At 41.6% G+C, this 20,453-nt stretch overlaps 1 protein-coding gene across 1 annotated transcript in view; it reads left to right on the top strand.

Annotated features, from left to right (window-relative positions):
• Positions 1-20,453, top strand: part of BRWD3 (bromodomain and WD repeat domain containing 3) — a 47,649-nt gene that overhangs the window by 12,194 nt on the left and 15,002 nt on the right. The window contains exons 7-23 of the mRNA XM_027893085.1: positions 4,510-4,670; positions 5,318-5,539; positions 6,972-7,072; positions 7,685-7,755; positions 8,645-8,745; positions 9,914-9,954; positions 11,409-11,513; positions 12,450-12,603; positions 13,027-13,161; positions 13,552-13,680; positions 14,088-14,313; positions 15,006-15,176; positions 17,106-17,289; positions 17,754-17,847; positions 18,471-18,620; positions 19,522-19,598; positions 20,216-20,393. Of these exons, the coding sequence (XP_027748886.1) occupies positions 4,510-4,670; positions 5,318-5,539; positions 6,972-7,072; positions 7,685-7,755; positions 8,645-8,745; positions 9,914-9,954; positions 11,409-11,513; positions 12,450-12,603; positions 13,027-13,161; positions 13,552-13,680; positions 14,088-14,313; positions 15,006-15,176; positions 17,106-17,289; positions 17,754-17,847; positions 18,471-18,620; positions 19,522-19,598; positions 20,216-20,393 (2,300 nt within the window). The remainder of the gene's footprint in view (positions 1-4,509; positions 4,671-5,317; positions 5,540-6,971; positions 7,073-7,684; positions 7,756-8,644; positions 8,746-9,913; positions 9,955-11,408; positions 11,514-12,449; positions 12,604-13,026; positions 13,162-13,551; positions 13,681-14,087; positions 14,314-15,005; positions 15,177-17,105; positions 17,290-17,753; positions 17,848-18,470; positions 18,621-19,521; positions 19,599-20,215; positions 20,394-20,453) is intronic.

The raw sequence follows: 20,453 nt of genomic DNA, 5'->3' as shown, positions 1-20,453 counted from the left end.
CCTCTTTGGGATTTTGGCATAACTCTGAATTCCCACACTGTGCTGGCTCAGTCAGAGGGATTTTTCTGGAATTTCTTGCTGAAGGAGTTGGGCTGAAGGGAAAGTCACCCATGGTCATGTGTGTTCAGGAGTGAGACGAGATGATTGTGCAGTTACCTCTGTGAACTGGTAAATAAGGTATAGAATGAGCAGCTGGAAGTCTTCCTGTATCATTGCCCTTCCAGTGATAGGGATTTAAGCTTTCCACCATGAGTGTGTTGTTCTGCTGGGAGAACAGGATCACTGATGGTCCAGCTGGGATCAACAAGGAGGATCCAGTTGGAAGAGCTGGTAGCTGCAGTGGTTTGCCTTTCCATGTGGTTGGGGTTGGTTGGGATGGGATTTTGGGGTCTGTACTCCAAAATGAAAGGTCTGGTGGAACTGGAGCAGGAAATCAGTGTTGCCTTTTCCCAGTGTGTTTGTGCAGAGCTGGGAATCTTCTGCCTGGGGGAGTCTCCGGTAAAGTGCTGATCTGTGAAGTTGTTCCCAAGGATGTGGTGTCTGTGGGGATCTGCTGGGGGAGGAGAAGGAGGGAAAACACTGGCTGGGTGTCCTGCTGCCAGGACAACTCAGGGAACACTGGAGATGGTCTGGTGGAGCCTTTCTGGGCAGGTTTTGCAGTTGTGGGATTTTTAGGGCTCCGTTTGTGCTCTCCCAGTCAGCAAGTGGAAAGACTGGTCATGCAGTACCTCAGCACTGGGAGTTATTCCCCTTTGATAAACCTGCTTTTGATGCTACTTCAGTTTGTCAGAGCTTTGTTTTTTGGAGGCAACTCAAAGCAGATCAGAAAGAAGGCTGTTTTCGCTCTTTACAAGCTGCTCTAACCTGAGAATGAAAATCATTCTGTAGGTAACTTGTTAGTGAAAATAACACAGAATTTGGAAGCAGAAAGCACAGTCTCAGTGAATAAGCATTTGGGCTGGATGGAAATTCACAGTCAAGGTGATCCAGCTACCTTGGCCGTGCCAAAGAGCAGCGCTGGGATGAGGTCAGGAATCGATGGTGTCTCGTGCTGTAAATGAGTTCCATGAGGTCAGCGGCTCCCAGAGCTGGAACACGTTGTGCTTTCAGTGCTTTTCCTGGGTCCAGCTCTCTTTGTGGCCACTCTGAGATGATATTTTCCTCGAGTGAGCCAACTGTATTTAATTCCCAGCGCTCTTATGAAATCCTGACCTGTGTTTCTCCCACACTCTGAGTGGTACCTGATCCTTGCTCACTCCGGCCCTGCTGTGAGAGCAAAATTTAAGTCCTCATTCCAGAGTTACAGTGCTTATTGCTGAGGGTGAAACAGTCTGATGTGAACTCATCACCCTTGAGAAACTGGTTTTAAACCAAACATTTGCACCAGTTTTCCTGTGTTCTTAGTTTTCCTTGCAAAAAGTGGAGCAACACAAGGGTTTGTAGGGAGAGGAAGAATTCGAGCAGGTGCTGCCTCGCCGACTTTGCCATCTGAAACGCTTGAATTCCTCCTGAAGTTGTGACTTAACTTTGAAATTTGGGCTGTCTGGTGATTGATTTTTAAACTTCCTTTACACTGGTGGGTTGTTGTTGCAGGGTTTGGGGTTTATCCTTCCTAGGTGAGCTTTCTTACAGGGGATTTTACGTTTGTGCTGTTACCTCTGGTAGAACGTGAGGTAAATTGTGATTAATGAATTGCTGTTGTACAGCATATATGGCTTGCATTAAGAACTCTAATTTTCCTGAAGGTGTGATCTTCCAGGACCAAGGACTGTGGAACATAAAGAGAAAAATGCCTGTATTTTACAGGTTGGTAGTTGGAGGAGCTTAGATGGCCCTTCAGTTTGGGGACAAAGCTAACTTTTCTTATCAAGAAGACAAGATCTGCTCCCTTTTTTTTTTTTTTTTTTGTGAAATAACTGTCTGGAAAGTTTTTCCTGGCAGGGAATAGTGAGAGGGTGGACTTGGCATCTTTTACACCCAGTATGGCGTGAAATACATCAGTTAATTAGATAGGTTCCTAAAATCTTTTAAGGTTACTAAGTTCCTGTTTCTTTGGGTGGGAATTGTTGGTTTTTAATGCTTTGGGGCCTTAGAGGTACAAGGACTTCATTGTGCTGAAGAAAGGAAACTTCACAGGGATTTTTGTCATGTGGGGGTAATTCCCTATTTGGATATTGCATATTAATCTTCCTAAGAACTGGAATTTGGGATGGTTTTTTTGTCCCTTTGAAGCAGTGATAGGGTGTTTTGTCCAAAGATGCTGTTGCTTTGATAAAGTCGTTGCTCCTCATGGCACAACGAAAGTTCTGGGTGTCTCTTGATTGAAGCATTTCATAAACAAGGCTTTTTATTTTGTAATTATCCATGGGAGATTGGGGAGTTTTGTCCTCATTGTGCAAATAGGGAAATAAACACAGGAAAAAAAAAAAGTGAAATCACTTTCATATCCGCTGGAGCTGAACTGATTGCCAGGCTGGGAATCCACCGGAAAAGTGAGGTGCCAAGACTGGGATTTAAGTGCCTGAATATTCTTTATACCTTTCAGTGTTTCCTTCATGTGATTTACACCAAAAATCAGGGGAAAATGTTCAGAAGGATTGCATGGAGACACGGAAAATACCGCCATTATTGGGAATATTTTGAAATGTGAATATACCTTTTTGATTCACACAGTTCTTTGTGTGGCTAAAACATTATTCAGAGCTGTTTGAAATTGCTTTAAGGCAGATACACTGTTATTATGTATTTAAATCTATAAATATATATGTATTTAAAGGCTTTAAGCATTGAAAAGCACAGCAGAATCGCCAGGTTGCTGAATGACTCCATCCCTCTGTTGGCACACAGGGTCCACAGGGTGGGGGGACAGGGAGGTTTAATATTTTTAAAAATTTGGCTTTTAAGCTGTCACACTTACATAATAAATAAAATAACTTGCAGGAAAACCTGAGGCACCTTTGTAGAGCATTTAGCACTGTGGGATCTCTGTGTTAGAGGTGTAAAAAAGGTTAAAAAAAATTTCAGTTTTACTCTGCTTGAGGAGACAGTTTTGTTTAACAGCCCTGTGTAATGCCAGGCAGCAGCTCAATAGTGGGTAGATAGTAAACTAATTTGCTTTAGTGTGTTTTGCTTTTTAGTACTGCTGAATATGTGCTTTTACATGCAAAGCAAATATTGACTGAAGGTGAGGTTACGCTGGAGCCTGATGGCTTTTGCAAGTGTCTTTTATGCAGCTTTTTTCCCTCGTGGGTTGTGTTTAAAGTGCATTGAGGGGTTAAAAATAATCCAAATGTCCAAATTTGAGACAAAAATACTTTCTGTAGAGCTGAAATAAGTTTACTTATTAATAGATGCTTCAGTGGTACAAATTTGCACAAGTGAGTTACGGGTTTGTAACCCTTTGAAATGGCACTTCTTGACTTTGTAGATTAATTTTTTTACTTTTTTTTTGTGGAGATTGGGAATGATACAATGAGACAATTAAGCAGTGGCTTGAGTTTTGCACTGTAGTTTTAAACTAAGGGGTTGAAAGGCTCTAAGGATCTTGGTGGTGCTCCCGTGAAGCCCAACCCACTTCAAGGTGCAGGAGGTAAGATAAGGAGTTTCTCCAGGGGATCTGCTATCTCAGGGACTCCACAAACCCACCAGCCCAGCAGTGCTGGAGCCTCAAGTGCCATTGGAAAAACCTCTCCAAACTTTAAACCCCAAAGTTCAAGTGCTATGAAGGAGGATGGGTCAGGGGAAAATAGTAATAACGGAGGGTTGGTGAATTTAAATGCCCCAAAATGAGCTAAAATTGTGCATCAAATCAAAGATGGGCTTTTTTACCTGGTGTTTTGGTGGATTTAGATTTCAGGTTGTTCTTGGAAGGATTTCTGTCTGTAGCAGTGGGAAATGATTGGGTATTGCAGTTTCTTTTCTTGTACCTGCCATTCTTTTGAGTGGGACTTTTCCATCAGTGCCACATATTTCTTATTCTTCAATTCCACAACGTAAGGAATGCAGTGATGTTGATGTTGAACACATGGAAGATCTTTGACCATCACATAGGATCTAAAAGCCACTCAAAAGAAAGATTTTTATCACCAAAAAAGCACTTAAAATAAACAATTATTATAAAACTAAATGTCTTGTAATTGTTATTGGTAACATCTAATATCCATAAAGCAGATTTCCCAAATCCATGTAGAGTAACTGTATCTGTACCTGTTCATGAATTGAACATTGGAACAACTCCCACTTGTGGTGGGAATTTTTAATTTTGCTGCGATTTTTGGTGAGGAGGCAGGTGCAGCGTGTGGTGGGTATTGAAAGGCTTTATCAGGAGTGGGATTTCTTTTTATAACATCATTCAGAACATTCTGATAAGGTGGAAGAGGCTCAGATTTATAGATCATAACAACAAAGTTGTTAAGGAACGTTATATTTGATTTAATGCTTATTTACATTGGGTTCTAGTCAAAAATTCACATCTCAGTTTTCTTTCTGCTTTGTTTTTCTCTCTCCCAGTTCACATCCTGTCTGCCAGGCAACTAACTGGATGTGGCCGTTTCAGCCACTTGTTCCCAACATCCACCTACCAACACATGAAGATGCATAAGAGGATTTTGGGGCACCTCTCATCTGTTTATTGTATCGCCTTTGACCGCAGTGGGAGGAGAATTTTTACAGTAAGTTTAAAAATTGGATTTTTTTTTGTTTTGTTTTTGAAGATTGCTTTGCTTGGTTCGATTTCCTTGTTTCATGAGTCTCTCAACAGCCTCTTCCTCACTGATTGAGATGCAGACACAACTTAATTCAGCTGCAAGTTAGTTTTATAATAAATTCACCTTCCAGAATTTGTCAGTGAATGAATGCATGGCTATTAATTTAAGATCTTCTCCAGAATACAGTAGCATCCATTTCTGTGGTACTTCCCGAGCTTTTTGTTGGACATATTTAAAAATTAGCACATTTTTCAAATTAATGCTGCATTTTTAGCTGTTAATGTTAATCCCTGTGCATGGAGTGACAGGACAAGGGAGAATGGCCTTCAGGAGACAGGGGCAGGGTTAGATGGGATTTTGGGAAGAAATTCTTGGTTGTGAGGGTGGGGAGGCCCTGGCACAGGTTGCCCAGAGAAGCTGTGGCTGCCCTTGGATCCCTGGAAGTGTCCAAGGCCAAGTTGGACGGGGCTTGGAGCAACCTGGGCTGGTGGAAGGTGACCTGCCCATGGCAGGAGGTGTCTCTGGTTTGGGTTGGAAGGGACCTGAAAGCCCATCCAGTCCCATCTCCTGCCATGGGCAGGAACACCTTCCACAATGTCTTGTGTTCCCAGGGCTCAGATGACTGTCTGGTGAAGATCTGGGCGACAGATGACGGGCGCCTGCTGTCCACCCTGCGGGGGCACTCGGCCGAGATCTCGGACATGGCCGTGAACTACGAGAACACGCTGCTGGCCGCGGGCAGCTGTGACAAGGTGGTGCGGGTATGGTGCCTCCGCACCTGCGCCCCCCTGGCCGTCCTGCAGGGCCACTCAGCTTCCATCACTTCCATACAGGTGAGGGACCGTTGGGTTTGGGTTAAAATGGTGATACGAGATTGGCAATCCGAGATAAAATTCATCATTCCATATCTGGCGGCGACAGGTTTGTCCCAACTCGAGGGTGTTTTTTCGTGGCAAATTCGCTGCTGCTTCATCCTGCTGCTTCCACGGGCCTTTAGCTGTGGGATCCCACTGCTGCTTCCACAGGACTTTAGCTGTGGGATCCCACTGCTGCTTCCACGGGCCTTTAGCTGTGGGATCCCTCTGCTGCTTCCTTGAGTCGAGAAAATGATAGAGCTGGTGCTCTCAATGAGCTGAGGAGTCATGCTTGGCATCTTTGGTGCTGGTCCTGGCGTGGCACCTGAGCCAACAGTCCTGTGTTCGTGGAGGACGTTTATTTTTTGGAAGAATCAGCTAAAATTCCTTATTCCATGTTTCTTGTTTCTTTGTTGCCTTAACTTGTAGCATAAGGAGCTGTTCTGGCTTTTGTAGCAAGCGCAGATTTTCTTTAAAAAACAACACAACTGCCAGAAACCTCCAAAAATCAAAATTCCAGCATAAAAAACCCCCAGTCCCTGCAATTTGGCAGGTGATGCACATAGAGGGGAGAGTGAGGGGGGCTGTTTGGCTCAGAATCCCTCTCTCTGGGAGCTGTGCTTCCTTGGATTCAGCACAGGCTTCTCCATTATGCCAGTGGATGCTCCATCATGTCACCAGGAGCTTTGTTTCTCCCCCTCTTCCCTACACTTCCAATTTTGTCTGATTTCAGCCATATTAAGGTGATTGTTTTGGAAACATGTTTTGCAACCTGGTGTTATAATTGGGATATTACTTTTTTACATATGTGTGTGTGTATATATGCTCCTTACAAGCTTTTTGTAAAACTCTGATCATTTAGAATAAAATCAGTGATGGCTTTTTTGAGGAAACAGTGCAAACAATGCAAATAGAGGAAACAATTCCTCTATCAAATTACCAGGTAGCCAGAGGATTAAAGGCATTGCTGCAGTTATGAAATTAAGAATAAAAAGCTTTCCCACTCCTTAGAGAGGCAGAGGAGACATTCAGGAAGAGGGAGGGAGTGGGGATCCTGCTGTGCTGCTGTTCTTCTTTGGGATGCAGGAATCATTTTATTTGCCATGTTTGATCCAGTTCTGTCCTCAAAAGAACTATTTCCTCATCTTGATACCCCATTAAAAGGGTCTGGGCTTGTTTCATTTCTCCCATTTACTCTCCTTTGTGTGGTAGAAATAAAGAATTCCTCCTCAAAATGTGGGTGTTTTCCATTTCCTCAGCTTGATCTGTATGGAAGTTCAGATTCTGTGCCTATCCCTGCTCCCCGTTCTCCTGGGGAGAAAAAAAAACGTGAAAAAAATCCTTTACAGGTTTCCAGCGTGAAAGAAGAGAAAGAAATTAGCTGGTTTAATTGTTCCAACTTTATTTTTAGTTCTCTCCAGCAAGGAAAGGAACAACACGATACCTCACCTCCACTGGTGCCGACGGAACAATCTGTTTCTGGCAGTGGCATGCGAACACCATGAAATTTAAGTAAGACTCTTTAGATAATTATAATTATTTTGACTCAAGGAGGGATTTATTTTGAGTTTTGACCTGAAGAGGAATGCTGAGATAATTAAATAAGGGCGTTTTCTTGCTCAATGAACTGGTGTGGGGGGCAGGGATTCTGTTGGAACCCAGAGGGGAGGCAGAGATTGGGGTTGTTATTTCTGGGGTTTTGTGCCTTGCGAGGCAAAGTTGTGAAAGAACTTCCAGCTTTTATGTTAAGGAATAAATTCTTGTCCAAAATGGCAGAAGACATCATTTGCTTTTAATCAGAAGAACATGCATATGTAAATGTCACCAAACCCATATTTAATAAATGCCATCAGACAAGTGGTTTGGCAGGTTCTGTTTTAAATAGATTTGAATCGGTGAGTATCGTGATAAATCAGTTAAATACTCCTTTCAATTTAGAAAATTATGGTTTTCTTGTTCAACTAAGGACAAAAATGCCTCAAATGAAAAGTTCTAGGAAACTTTGGTGAGAATTGTGACATAAAAACATTTAAGGTGAGCATATTGACCCCAGCCTGAGCTGCAGGGAGATGTTTTTGTTGACTAGAGCAATGAAAAGTAAATGTGTTGTGTTGTTGCACGTAGGGATCGTCCTGTAAAATTTGCAGAGAGGTCCAGGCCTGGTGTTCAGATCTCCTGTTCATCCTTCAGTTCTGGTACGTGTCTTGTCAGGTATTCCATGGACTTTGGTCCTTTGGTGACAGCTCTGCTACTTCTCTTTGAATACAAATACTATGAAACCCTTTCCAGTTAATTCTCGCTCTGTCAAATTGGTATTGTTTGAAATTTTTCCATGCCAAGTGTTTGCCTCAAGTTGCTTTTCCCCTTTTTTCCTGTAATTTAAGCTAAAATATCTTGACCAACTCAAAGGCTTGAAAGTCTCGTTTTGCACATCAGAGACGTTTTATGTGTTATATTTTTATACTTTTTTATATTTTTACAAAGAAAATTTCTCATGAAATTTGCCTTTTTGAAATGGAGAGCTCTTCTAGAGCCACGTTCCTTTCTTCATACCAGAACTCCTGAAATAACTAAACCCATCTCAAATGCAGTAAATCACACAACAGTGCCCTTTTGGGGCCATATTGTAAAGAAATTACAGAAAAGTAAAACTAAGAGTGTAAGTTTGTCACAAGCATTTTTAAACACTTTTTTATTGCAGTGGAAAAATTCAGATTAGGGAAACTGGAAAGGGCAAGGTCACTTAATAAAATTGAATTAGTTTGGCTTTGAAGTGTAATTTTGTATATAAATGGAATGTACTTTCAAAAGGTGTTGGCCATCCTGTGAAAATGTATTAGATAAGGAGCTTTTTCCCAGTTTCTCAGCAATCACTGACTCCTGATTCAGCAATAATTTCTCTGGTTTGTGTCAAATAGAATGGAAGATGCACTTAAATATTTTATATCTACCGGTTCACATTGAAATTTTCTGTTTGGAACGAGTTTGCTGCTTCGACAAGAAAGCAGCAAATTCAGATAAACAAAGTTCGAAGAAGTTGTTCCTTGGATGACTTTTCTTCTCATGGAAAACCCTCTGTCTTAGGTGGCATGTTCATTGCAACAGGCAGCACTGACCACGTGATAAGAATTTATTATTTGGGCTCAGAATCTCCAGAGAAAATGGCTGAGCTGGAATCTCACACGGTAAGAGGAAAATCAGGAAGCAAATCTTTTTTTCCCCCCCCTTCACCTGATTTCAGGAACTTGGGTTTTTACATCTCGTTTGATTTATTAACTCTCTAGAATGTATTTGGCTCTCAACGCTGTGGTATTAAAATGCCTGGAAATGTTGGGGGTTGGTTGTTTTTAAATCCCTCTGAGGCAAGAGGTTTGTGCAAAATAGGTTTTATATATTTTATTCTCCCAGAAAACTGAGGGATCGGGTGATTTTCCCATATTCCTGAAGAAAATCTGGTTTGTAATGAGGAATTAAAGAAGTTTTAATGTTATTTTTTTCCTATTAAATTTCCTGCTGAGTATTTAACTTCAGCTGTGACCACAAATCCACATAGCAAAAAAAAAAACCAAAAAAAACCAAAGTAATTCAAGTTTTAGAGTGTGCAGTCAGAGTTTGGATCATGATGGAAATTTCCTTTAGAAAAATCAGGTTTTGAAGCATCTTTTTTCAGGTAATGCAGAAGGACTCCCATAAAAATTCAAACTTCCCACCTTAACAGCATTCTATGCATTAAGCCTGAGGTGTAAATTGATTCACTGAACTGAAGTGCGAGTCACTTAAATCTCCAAACCAACCCATCTTACAAGTATTTTGCTCACAAAAGAGTGTTGTCTGTATGGAGCAGGGTTGGAAGGAGCTGTAATTCCTTTAATTTTTTGAAATCCACTCTTAATCCTGTGGACAACAAATCCCAGGTGGGTTATCAGGAGCTGGAGACACCAGTGGGAGTAAGGATACAAGTACCAGGAGCCAACACACGTATTTAGCAAATTAAAAAAAAAAAAAGGCAAACCCATGTCTAAAACATAACATTTATTTCTCAAGAGTTCGTAAGTGGAAATAAAGCCAAGGTTTGCATTTTTTTCGATTAAATTTTTTTGATGCACTTTAATATTAGGTCTAAAAATTGCAAGAAACCATCGCCTCTCTGAAGTTTTCTGTTTGAGTGTTTGACACAGCAAGTCTGGGGAAGTTTTAGCTTTAAATGCTTCTTCTCTGCATGTGAATTTTTAAGACTGTTGTAGGAGAGATACAGTTTGCTAAATAAAAGCTAATCAAGAATCAACTAATTAAGAACTTTCAGGGTGAGTGTTTCAGCTTACAAAGCACTTACTGCTGTGTTTTCCTCTTCAGGACAAGGTGGTTGCAGTCCAGTTCTGTAACAACGGGGACAGGTGAGTGGCTGTCCTGGGGTTTGCACCTGAGACTGTTGGTATTTAATTGCCCAAAGAACATTTCATGGAAAATTTGGCACAACAGGAAAACTGCCAGTGGGCTCTGATTAATCCTGGACTAACTATTTAAATGTGTTGCAAGATGTGTGTCATGTCCACGAGCTCCAGCTTGTTGTCCTCTGCTGTAACAACAAAAACATTCTGTAATTATGCTTTTAATTTGTTTGTTTTTTTTTTTTTCTTTAAAACAGCAAATAGGAACCCAAATTTTGTGTCCTTTTCTGTAAGAGTATTTTAGTTCCCAGGTAACTCCCATAGAGGGAGTTATAATATATATATATATATATATATGTAAAAAATATAATAATAAGAGCATTGTAATAAATGTAATTTGAAGCAAAAGTTAGAAATTAATTTAGATTTTTTTTTTCCCAGCTTTTTGTCCCATTTCTTTGTTTTGCTGGGCAGGAGATTTAAGGGATGTGTGTAAGCAGGAGCCTTCCAAACTGCAGCTTTGCACCTGTACGTGGAGATCTTTGTCACTTGAAATTATGTGGGAATGTGGTGGTGTAATTGTGCTACCAGTTCCTTCCAAGCCATGTCAGAGGGTTTAGGTCATATAATCACTGAAAATTATATGCTACAGTGATGCTTTGAATGAAAAAGTAGTTTCCTTTTTATTTTAACATAAAGAAGTAAAAATAAGAGGAAAATAAACTTGTCAAAAGCATTTTAAGGCTCTTTTTCGTTCACAACGAAAAGATTCAGTTCAGGGAAACTGAAAAGGGGCAAACAATCACTTAATAAAATAGAGTAGATTTGCCTTTGAAGTGTAATTTTGTGTATAAATGGAACATGCTTTTAAAGGTGTTGGCCATCCTGTGAAAATGTGTTACTTGAGGAGCTCTTTTCCAGTTTCTCAACAGAAATGATCTCTGTGACACTGATGGCCAAACACTCTGAAGAAGTGGTTAAATACCTGTGCTGGATGCTTGAAATTTTTAAACAAGGAGGAGTTTAAAAATTAAAAGATTCGTGTTCAGCTTCCCAGTCAGAGCTACCTACTTTTAAATTTGGCTCGTTCCTTTCCCTGTCTTCACCCCCTCCCTGAGTTAATGTATTGTAATTTATGCCACACTCCTGGCACACAGTTGCTCTTTCTTTGCTGCCACTCCGAGCTGCTCCAGGGATTTGCTGATGTCATGAAACAGGGAATGTGCAGCTCGGATGAATTACGACATTGAAGTCATTCCAAGGCCATCTGCCTACTGGAGCCAAATGTAATTAATGTTGTAAACTCCTCTGTACAATATCTGATCTGAAAATTGGAACCACGCAAGGAAGAGGAGCAGTGGCACACAACTACACACTTCCAGGATATGTATTTGTGTACATGGGGGTTTTAGACCATCCTTTTTTGGAATTTCATGGCTTTTTTTCTCTTTGCCCCCCAGCTTAAGGTTTGTCAGTGGAAGCAGAGATGGAACAGCAAGGATCTGGCACTACCATCAGCATGATTGGAAGAGTGTGGTCCTGGATATGGCTACTAAAATGACAGGGTAAAGCAAACCAAGCAGAACACACCTCATGGCCACATTTACATGCAAACTAAATCCTCCATCCTATTGAAAACTGTTTATTTACTACTGTTTCGAGTTAATTTCTGTGCATATTTTTTGTGTATTGACAATGCCATGGCTCTGCCTGTTAATTTAGAGGCAGTTAAATAGCCCACCAAAGAAAATATTAATACATTGGTGGTTCCCTACCTAATAGTTGGGGAATATTTAGTATTTTACATATGTAGTAAGAATGTCAAACAGTTTATGTCACAAAAAGAGGTTTCAGTAGAACCCCATTGATCACATGCTAATATCCAGAATGTTTCTTAACATTCTATTTCTTCCTTAATTTTCCAAGTAAGAGGTGAAATGTGGTGTTTTGGTTCTCAGGTTCAATTAGGGTTTCGAGTTTTTCTTTTTGAGATCCTCAAGTGACTTCTGTAAGTGCCTTGTAATTGGATATGCACAACAACAGAGAGCAGAAATCCATTAGGCATTTGCTTGGCAGAATTCTCTATGTTTCATATGGTTACATTTGCAGTGTTTGCTGTCAGAGGTGTGATTTGGATTTATTTAACAAGTTCCTGCTCTTTGTGGAGTTTACTGATATTGATGACTGATAAAAATGCCTTGTAGGAAAAAGCTTAATAGATCTGAAGAGCTTGGAAGGAAAAATTAGGGTAGGCGAGGTTGGTGGTTTCAGAACAGAGGAGAAAATGTCCTTTTTAAGGACACAGAGAGCTATAAATCTTAGTGGCACTGAATATTTCCTGTATCCTGTTTATACCACCACAGAGCCATCCTTCTTTCTCCTGCCTCAGCCAGAGTCACAGTCACATCCATCCTCCCTGAATTCCATAGTGAATTAGCTCTGGGAAATGTTTCCATATGCAGTTACTGATTTATTCCTTTTTAACTTATTGATTTCCTTAGAAACAATGTGGCATCTGGGGAGGACAAGGTGACTAAGCTGAAGGTCACCATGGTGGCCTGGGATCGATACGATGCCACTGTCATCACTGCAGTCAACAACTTCCTTCTCAAAGTGTGGAACTCGTCCACAGGGCAGCTTCTCCACAGCTTATCCGTGAGTAACATTCCAGGGGGGAATCCCAAATGGATGTAGTTCAGCTCTGAGATTGATTTGAGGCAAAACTGCGTCATCATTCCCCCTTAGGAGGAGTGTTTGGCCTTGGAAGTATCCAGCTGTGCCCTGCCTATTGGGAGAGGGTGTATCCTGGGGAAGGGAGCTGATGGCCAAACTCCTGGTGATTTCTGGCTGGCAAGGAGCCCTTTGAAGGCTCCATTTGTGCCCTGATTTCTCCTTCTTCCCCATGTCAGCAGTGCTGAGCTGCAGTCAGGGCATTGACAATGCCAGACCTCTGGCAGGGGTGTTGTCCAACACTGAGCTGCTCCCTGATCTGACATGTCCTCACACTATTTACCAGCACATCTGGAGGTACCACGTGGAGAAACACAAGTTCCTTTCTCCCCCCTGCTGTCGTTGTAGGGTCATGATGATGAAGTGTTTGTTCTGGAGGCTCATCCCTTTGACCAAAGGATTGTGCTTTCGGCGGGCCACGATGGGAATATTTTTGTTTGGGATATAGACAAAGGAACAAAAATTCGCAATTACTTCAACATGGTAAGAAGGATGAGGGAGTTTTATTTTCATATTTGCTTAAAACCGGTCTTGAGACGAAAGCAGATTTCATTGTACACCTACAGAGCCAGCACAGGTCTGGGATCTTCGGCGTGGGCTTGCCCTGTGTCTGCCATTAAGATAAACCACAGATTTCCAGGGGGTTGTTTCAGAACCTGCGTTAAAAGTGCTGAAATTTCAGAACAAAGAGAAAATGTGAAGTTTTACAGCGTTGTTCAGTTTAACTTTAATACACAAAAGTGCAAATCAGTCTTGAGTGAGGTGAGAAGTTACAGAATGAGTGTGAAACACGTGTTTCAGGTGATATGTTTGTAAAAAAAGCTCTTACAGTGAATATATGGTTGTGAGGGGAATGTTCTGTGTTTGATCCAGATTGAGGGCCAAGGCCACGGAGCTGTTTTTGATTGCAAGTTCTCACCAGATGGGCAGCATTTTGCCTGCACAGACTCTCATGGACATCTGCTACTATTTGGTTTTGGATGCAATAAATATTATGAGAAGGTGGGTTGAATGAATTTTAAACTCTTCCCTGTCTTGACCTGATTTTGTCTCAGAAGTATTTGTGTTACAATTTCTTCCCTCACCCTGCCCCACACAAAATAATAATTAGATCATGAAGCAGTTGCTTTTTACCTAAACCAAAAAGATTTAGACAAGAGAATCTTAGACAGGGGAGCAAAGCATTAACTTCTCTCTATTCACCTCTTTTGGCCTATTTTACTCTTGAATTTCTGCATCAGGCCTTGGTAATAAACCACATTTTGTGGTAGGAATCTGTTCTCTGTCACAACATTCCTGCTGCTGCTCCTGAGTGCAGGAGTTGTGGTTTATGGGTATGGAGCCATTCCAGAGCAGCCAGACAGCTGCAAATGGCCATTGATTCATTCCCTAAATTGCTTTTCTTTCAGATTCCAGATCAGATGTTCTTCCATACGGATTACAGGCCTCTGATCCGTGATGCCAATAACTACGTGTTGGACGAACAGACCCAACAGGCTCCACATCTGATGCCTCCTCCATTCCTGGTGGATGTTGATGGAAATCCTCATCCCACGAGATTCCAGCGCCTGGTCCCAGGGAGGGAGAATTGCAAGGATGAGCAGCTCATTCCTCAGCTGGGATATGTAGCTAATGGTATTCTGTCTGAACCTCCTGAATAATACACGTGCGGCCCGGGATTGAGCAGCAGCTCCAGGGGGTGGTGCTGGAGGGATTTATAAATTATTGGTTTGAATTCAATAGAGAGGTAGAAGAGGAGATAGGGGGAGTTTGTGGCACTAAGGAAGTGTCTGGAATCGACTTGACTGGAAACAAGAACGTTCCACAATCTGTTGGCTTCTCCCAGATATGGCAGGTGCTTAAAGCATTGTCCCATTAACCTCAGTGCAACTCTCTATGCGTAGAAGGAACCAGGAAGGTGAGAAAGATGTGGAAAAAAACAGCTTTTGTTTTTTAAAACAGGACTTTTCTTTCTTGTAGACATAAATTTTTGCAAAATGCCGATCTCCAGAAAAGACCTTCCATTATTACCCATTGAAGCATAAATTATTTTCTGTTGTTTTTAAGGGTTTGTGTTTATGTTTCACATGTGCTCTGTAGTTTCAGGTTTTTATTGTAGCTTCTCTTCTAAACTTTGCCTACATTTATTCCATGAGAGCAGAAATCCAGCTGGTGATCAGATGTTCTGCAGGGCAGACCAATAGTAGTGCAGAGTTTTAAATGGGATTGCTTCTGTGGTGTTTAGTAAAACAGAAATCATTTTGTAAGAGAGATTAATTTATAACAGAAATTAATAATTTCTTATTTGTGGCTTTGTTCTTGCCAAGGTGATGGTGAAGTAGTTGAGCAAGTCATTGGGCAGCAAACAAATGACCAGGATGAGAGCATCCTTGATGGAATGATCAGGGAACTCCAGAGGGAACAAGATCTGAGACTAATTAATGAAGGAGAAACCCCTCCAAACCCTCCACTCAACAGATCCCTCTCTGTCAATGGAGGTCAGTGTCCTGCCTTGTCTCCAGCAGTTCTTACCTTAATCACAGAAGGTACTGATCAAAATGTGTTCATGTGTCTTGGAGGATGCTTTTCTCTCCTGTTTGTACACCTTGTTAACCTGTGGGGAGCAATTGGATGTTCTTTGGATTCCAACAGAGAGATTAAAAGTTCAAGGTGCAGCTGAGGGCACAGAGTATCTGACTGGGCTGTATCTGATTACCTGAAGCTATTAGACTGGAACTATTCCTGTTACAAACCATTTTCCTGAAAAATAAACGTAAAATTCACTGTATTATCTTGATATCACTGCAGAGATGATACTTCCTAACTGCATAATGTCAAAATAACAGCATATAATTAGAGGTTGTCAGTGAACAGTGTTGTGACAGACTAATGGTTTCCTGCTGCAGCGGAAGGCTGAGCATCAGTGGTAATAAAATAAACATGTTGCTCTGCCTTAGTGTTTCCTTAGAAAGCTTGAGATTATTCTCCTGGTAAATGTTCTGCTACTGTGATTTTATTTTTAATACACAAAGTGATTAAAAATTTAAACGTAACTCAGTCAGATGTGAAGAGCTGAGTGAGTGCAGCTGATGGAAGGGGAGCAGATGCTGAGGACCTGAGCTGCAAGTCATCCTGAGCTCTGGGAAATCTACAGCTGCTAATGAATTAGTTCTAGGTTAAGTGACTGATTACACATGTTTGAAGTAGATTTCCTAGAAAAGCTCATTAGGATTTGGACTTGCTTATGTTGAAATTCAAGAAGGAATAGGAAAAATATGAGTGAAAAATGCTGAAAATACACTTTTGCTTTCCTCAAAATTGGTATGTCAGGAAGGGTGTCTAGAAGGCACCTTCAGCTCACACAAAGTCTGTTCTGCATCATAGGATAGGCTGATGTGTTGTGCAGTCCCAGCTCCCATTTTATTTGTGTGTCCTTGTAGTTGTACAAAGGAATTTCCAGGTATGGATGGTATGGAAATTAAAGCAGTTCCCTTCTAGAGCTTACACTGAGCACTGACTTTGCTACATGATCACCCAGTTGATGTAAGCTAATTAGAGTATGTAAAAGTCTTAAAATAGCCAAATGTTTTTATGCAGGTTTGCACAACCATGAATTGCAGTATATTCATGTGGTTGACCATATTTAAGCATGTGGGAGTTGTGTTGGTGAGCTAAAACAAGAACAATGATGGCAGTGATTCCATTATTAGCAGCCTTTTTGTGTCTCTCTGCTGCCTAAACTGTGTGTTTTCACTGTGCTGTGCCACCTGATGAGAAGGCCAGGGCAGAGCAGTGCCTGTGGCACAGCAAATAAGAATTAAAACCACAGAACAAATGGAGATGCAACAGAAAACTTAAACCTTGCAGCAGTCTTATTTTAGATGTCAACCTCGTGTCTTCTTCTTCCATAGAATTTAAGACTGATGATTTTAGAGCCTTTAAGCAGTTGAAAGACTTTAATTTGAAGTTCACTTAAGTGCCCTTAAAACTTTCCTCATGAATTACATTCTCTGTGTGCCTCAGGTATCTCTGAGACACCTCAAGCCAGCAGCAAACACTTCCCTAAGACCAGCACACACAAGTGTTCACCTGGAGCAAAAGAAAAGCTGCTTTACATAGAATAAGTGTTCATTATTGCCAAAAAAAGAATCTTTGTGTGGTCCTCAAGCTTTAAATTGTAGATGAGATCCTGGGAAGGAATTCTTCCCTGTGAGGGTGATGAGGCCCTGGCACAGAGAGGCTGTGGCTGCCCCATCCCTGGAAGTGTCCAAGGCTGTCTTGGAGCAACCTGGGCTAGTGGAAGGCGTCCCTGCCCGCAGCAGGGAGGGGGAACGGGACGAGCTTTAAGCTCCCTTCCAGCCCAGCCATGACTGCATGATTCCACTGATGGTTCATGGAAGTGAAGAGGTTGTTTTTGCCTCCCTCAGCCCTTCGCAGCCCGGCCCTGGACGTGGCCTCCCCGCCGAACGTGGGGCTCCGGCGGAGCGGGCAGATCGAGGGCGTGCGGCAGATGCACCACAACGCGCCCCGCAGCCAGATGGCCACCGAGAGGGACCTCATGGCCTGGAGCAGGAGAGTGGTGGTCAATGAGCTCCCTCCAGGCGTCAGCAAGTAAGATGCTAAGTGAGCCGCAGGGGGGAAAAATAAAAATCTCATTGTGTAATATTTAATAATTAATTTGTCCTCTTGAAGTAATTTTTCAGAAGTGTGTTGGCTTTGGGGGTTAGTTGGTTGGGTTGTTTGGAATATTAGGATTGGGGTGGGGAGTTGAGAATAGTAATTCCTTCTTATCACAATTCAGTCTTTCTTCAGTAGTTCAAATATCACATTTCCCTGAAGTTTTATTTAAAAAAAAACCTGCAAAAATAATTTTAATTCATTCCAGTCTACTTGGAAATAATTATGGATGCTCAGCTAAGGAGTTTGCTTCCTTAAGCTGGGATTACAGGAGTGATGCTGCCTGTGCACAGGTTTCTTATAGCAACAGAACAAGTATTTCTATGTGTGTATTAATGAGGCTGTCGAGTTATGTGATGATTTACTGAATAAAAGGGATGTTTCTTATGCATAATTAGGGTCCAGGAAGAATGTCGAGCTGCCAAAGGTGAAATAGAAATTAGTTTATACACCGTTGAAAAGAAGAGAAAGCCATCCCACACCTTACAACGGGTGAGTTGTACCACTAAAAGAAACAAAAAAACCCAAACCAATTTTATTAAATTATTTAGAAGATCAATACTCCTAATTGTTCCTCTGGCTCTGTCTTCCTTCTGTAACTGTGATTTGTCTGTCCATAATATGCAGATAGTGGTAAATCTTTATCCTTGAGGCTTCAGTGGTGGGAAAATGCTGGAAAAGAAAAAGAGCAGAGCCAGAGTGGGGCTTCCCTTTGACTTGTGGAAAATGGGGATGGTCCTGTGCAGGGCTGAGGGTTGGACTTGATGACCCATATGGGTCCCTTCCAACTCAGCATATCCTGTGATTCTGTGGAAACAGAGAAACTTTAGAGGTGCCACACTTTTAGAAGTGGCTGGAATTATCTTACACAGAGATTTCAGGAATTTTATAGAAAAAATTATATTTTCCCTAACTTCCTTTCTGCTTCATAAAGTAGAATTGGTATTGAACCAAAAACCACGCTTGGAAGTGCCCTTAAATGAGCCACGATGCCTCCAAGATCCTACAGAGATTTGTCATTGGAATATTAACATTCAGTCACATTAACAAGGCGTCTTCTAAGTGTGTAACTCACCCTTAACTCCTGGATCCTGTGCTGTTTGTCCCCATGGCAGAGCGAATTCCAGGCTGGCAGCGGCAGATCCCTGCGCAGGAACCAGCGGAGGCGGCAGCACGCCTACCAGACCCGCTCCACCATCGAGCACAGCCCGCAGGGAGCCGCCCACCACCCCTGTGCCCGCCAGCAATCCGACAGCTCCTCCGAGGTCTGACCCCCCAGACACCCCCTCAACAGCCTCCCTGCTCCCAAATCTCCCAGCACAGCAGCGCTCCCGAGTTTCCCTGCGCAGGGAGAAATGCTCAGCTCGTTGATTCCCTGGGATCTGGGGCCTGCTGGTCTGGGAGGGTGAAGGATCTTTCCCCTCGGTGCCAGTACAGTGTTCAAAAGGAGCTCGAGACAGCTCATGTATTTTTGGAAACCTGAAACGTTTTCAAGTAAATTTAACTGGGTTGTGTTAAACCATTTGCTATTTTGGGACCTCACACAGCACGTGGATTCGGGGCAGGGCTTTGATTTCGTTTTGCAGTGCTTTGGTTTCAGCTACATCTGTGGACTCTTGTGGAAAGAGATGGAGTATTGGTATTAATCATCGATATTGGCAAGGGAAGAACTCTAAAATATGCCAGATTAAATGTAACTTGTTGTCCTTTGGGAAGAGGCTGAGCAGTTGTTCAGAGGCAACAGTTGTTGCTTTGTAGATGCATTGTATGTACAGAATAGCTAAAAAAGTTGGGCACTTGGCACTAAAATTTATTAACCAAACCCTAAATAAGAACTCTTCTAATGGTTCTGATAGAATTAAAATTCACATCCGTTTCTGTAGGAGTTATAGCATATAATATTATTTATATTATATTATATAACTATAAGGGACAAAAAGGACAAAGTATAATATTGATTAATACATACAAGTTGTCTACTTGTATAGGAATTAAAAAATCATACAGTGTCATACTAAGATACAGGAAGAAATTGTGGACCTACTTACTAAAATCGAAACCAGCCCTTAAATACAAAGTTTTCCTCAGGTGGCACAACTTGCTTGCAAACAGAAATTACATATTTTACCCTCGGCCCCAAAGTGAAACACTCTGTTTTTAACACAGGAAGATGAGACTGTTGGCACAAGTGATGCGTCCATGGATGATCCTGTGGCAGCCTGGCAAAGTGAAAGCAGTTCCAGGTACCTTTACTGGGCTCTGAATTGGTAATACTGGTTTATTGTGGAATTTAATTAAGACACTTGATGTCATGATACTCAGACTTCATTTTGAAGACTGATTTTTGTTCCCCAGTTCTTCATGAAACATTGTATGTTGTGGGTTTGGTTTTTTTTTTTTCAGTTAAAAGCAGGTTTGAAAGACCATTGTAAGAAAATGTTGTCTTTAATTAAGAACTGCTCTTAAAAATCAAAGCCAGTTTGCCATGTAAATCCAGACATGTATGTGTGTTACTTGATTTTCAAGAAGTGAAAACTGGATTTTTAGGGAAGTGCTCTGGTTTTCTATGTTTTTCAAGCATCTTTTGCTGCTGGTTCTTCTGAAATCAGTCCATGAATCAGTGAGATGATGAGTATGAAAATTGCTATCAGCCATAGCTTCAGTTTTACTGGGAGTTTCAAACTGATAAAACAATTTGCTGAAATCACAAATTCTGTAAATTCACACGATAACAACATCCTGTGCTAATCCTGACGTCTGCTCCACAGGAGCACAGGTTGAATGTTTGGGCCCTTTCAGTCCATTGTGTGAAAACTGAAGTTTTCTGTTCTCTTTCTTACAACTTTTTCTTATCTCCCAGTGATTCATCAAGTGAATACTCGGACTGGACAGCAGATGCTGGAATTAATCTCCAGCCTCCAAAGAGACAAACCAGGCAGGCAGCTCGGAAAATCTGTAGTAGTTCTGAAGATGAAAATATGAAGGGAACAAAAGGACTGGAGCCAAAGCGAAGGAAACTTAAACAGCCTAGAAAAAAGGTCAGCATTTGTAATTTTTTAATGTCTGTTTGTGTTAAAATTACTATGGATCTGTACTGT

The sequence above is a fragment of the Empidonax traillii genome, unplaced genomic scaffold, assembly GCF_003031625.1.
Source record: "Empidonax traillii isolate 1590-97213 ecotype Southwest subspecies unplaced genomic scaffold, ASM303162v1 scaffold380:size670999, whole genome shotgun sequence".
Lineage (NCBI taxonomy): Eukaryota > Metazoa > Chordata > Aves > Passeriformes > Tyrannidae > Empidonax > Empidonax traillii.
The sequence above is the reverse complement of the archived record's forward strand: the minus strand, read 5'-3'. Positions and strand labels throughout refer to the sequence as shown.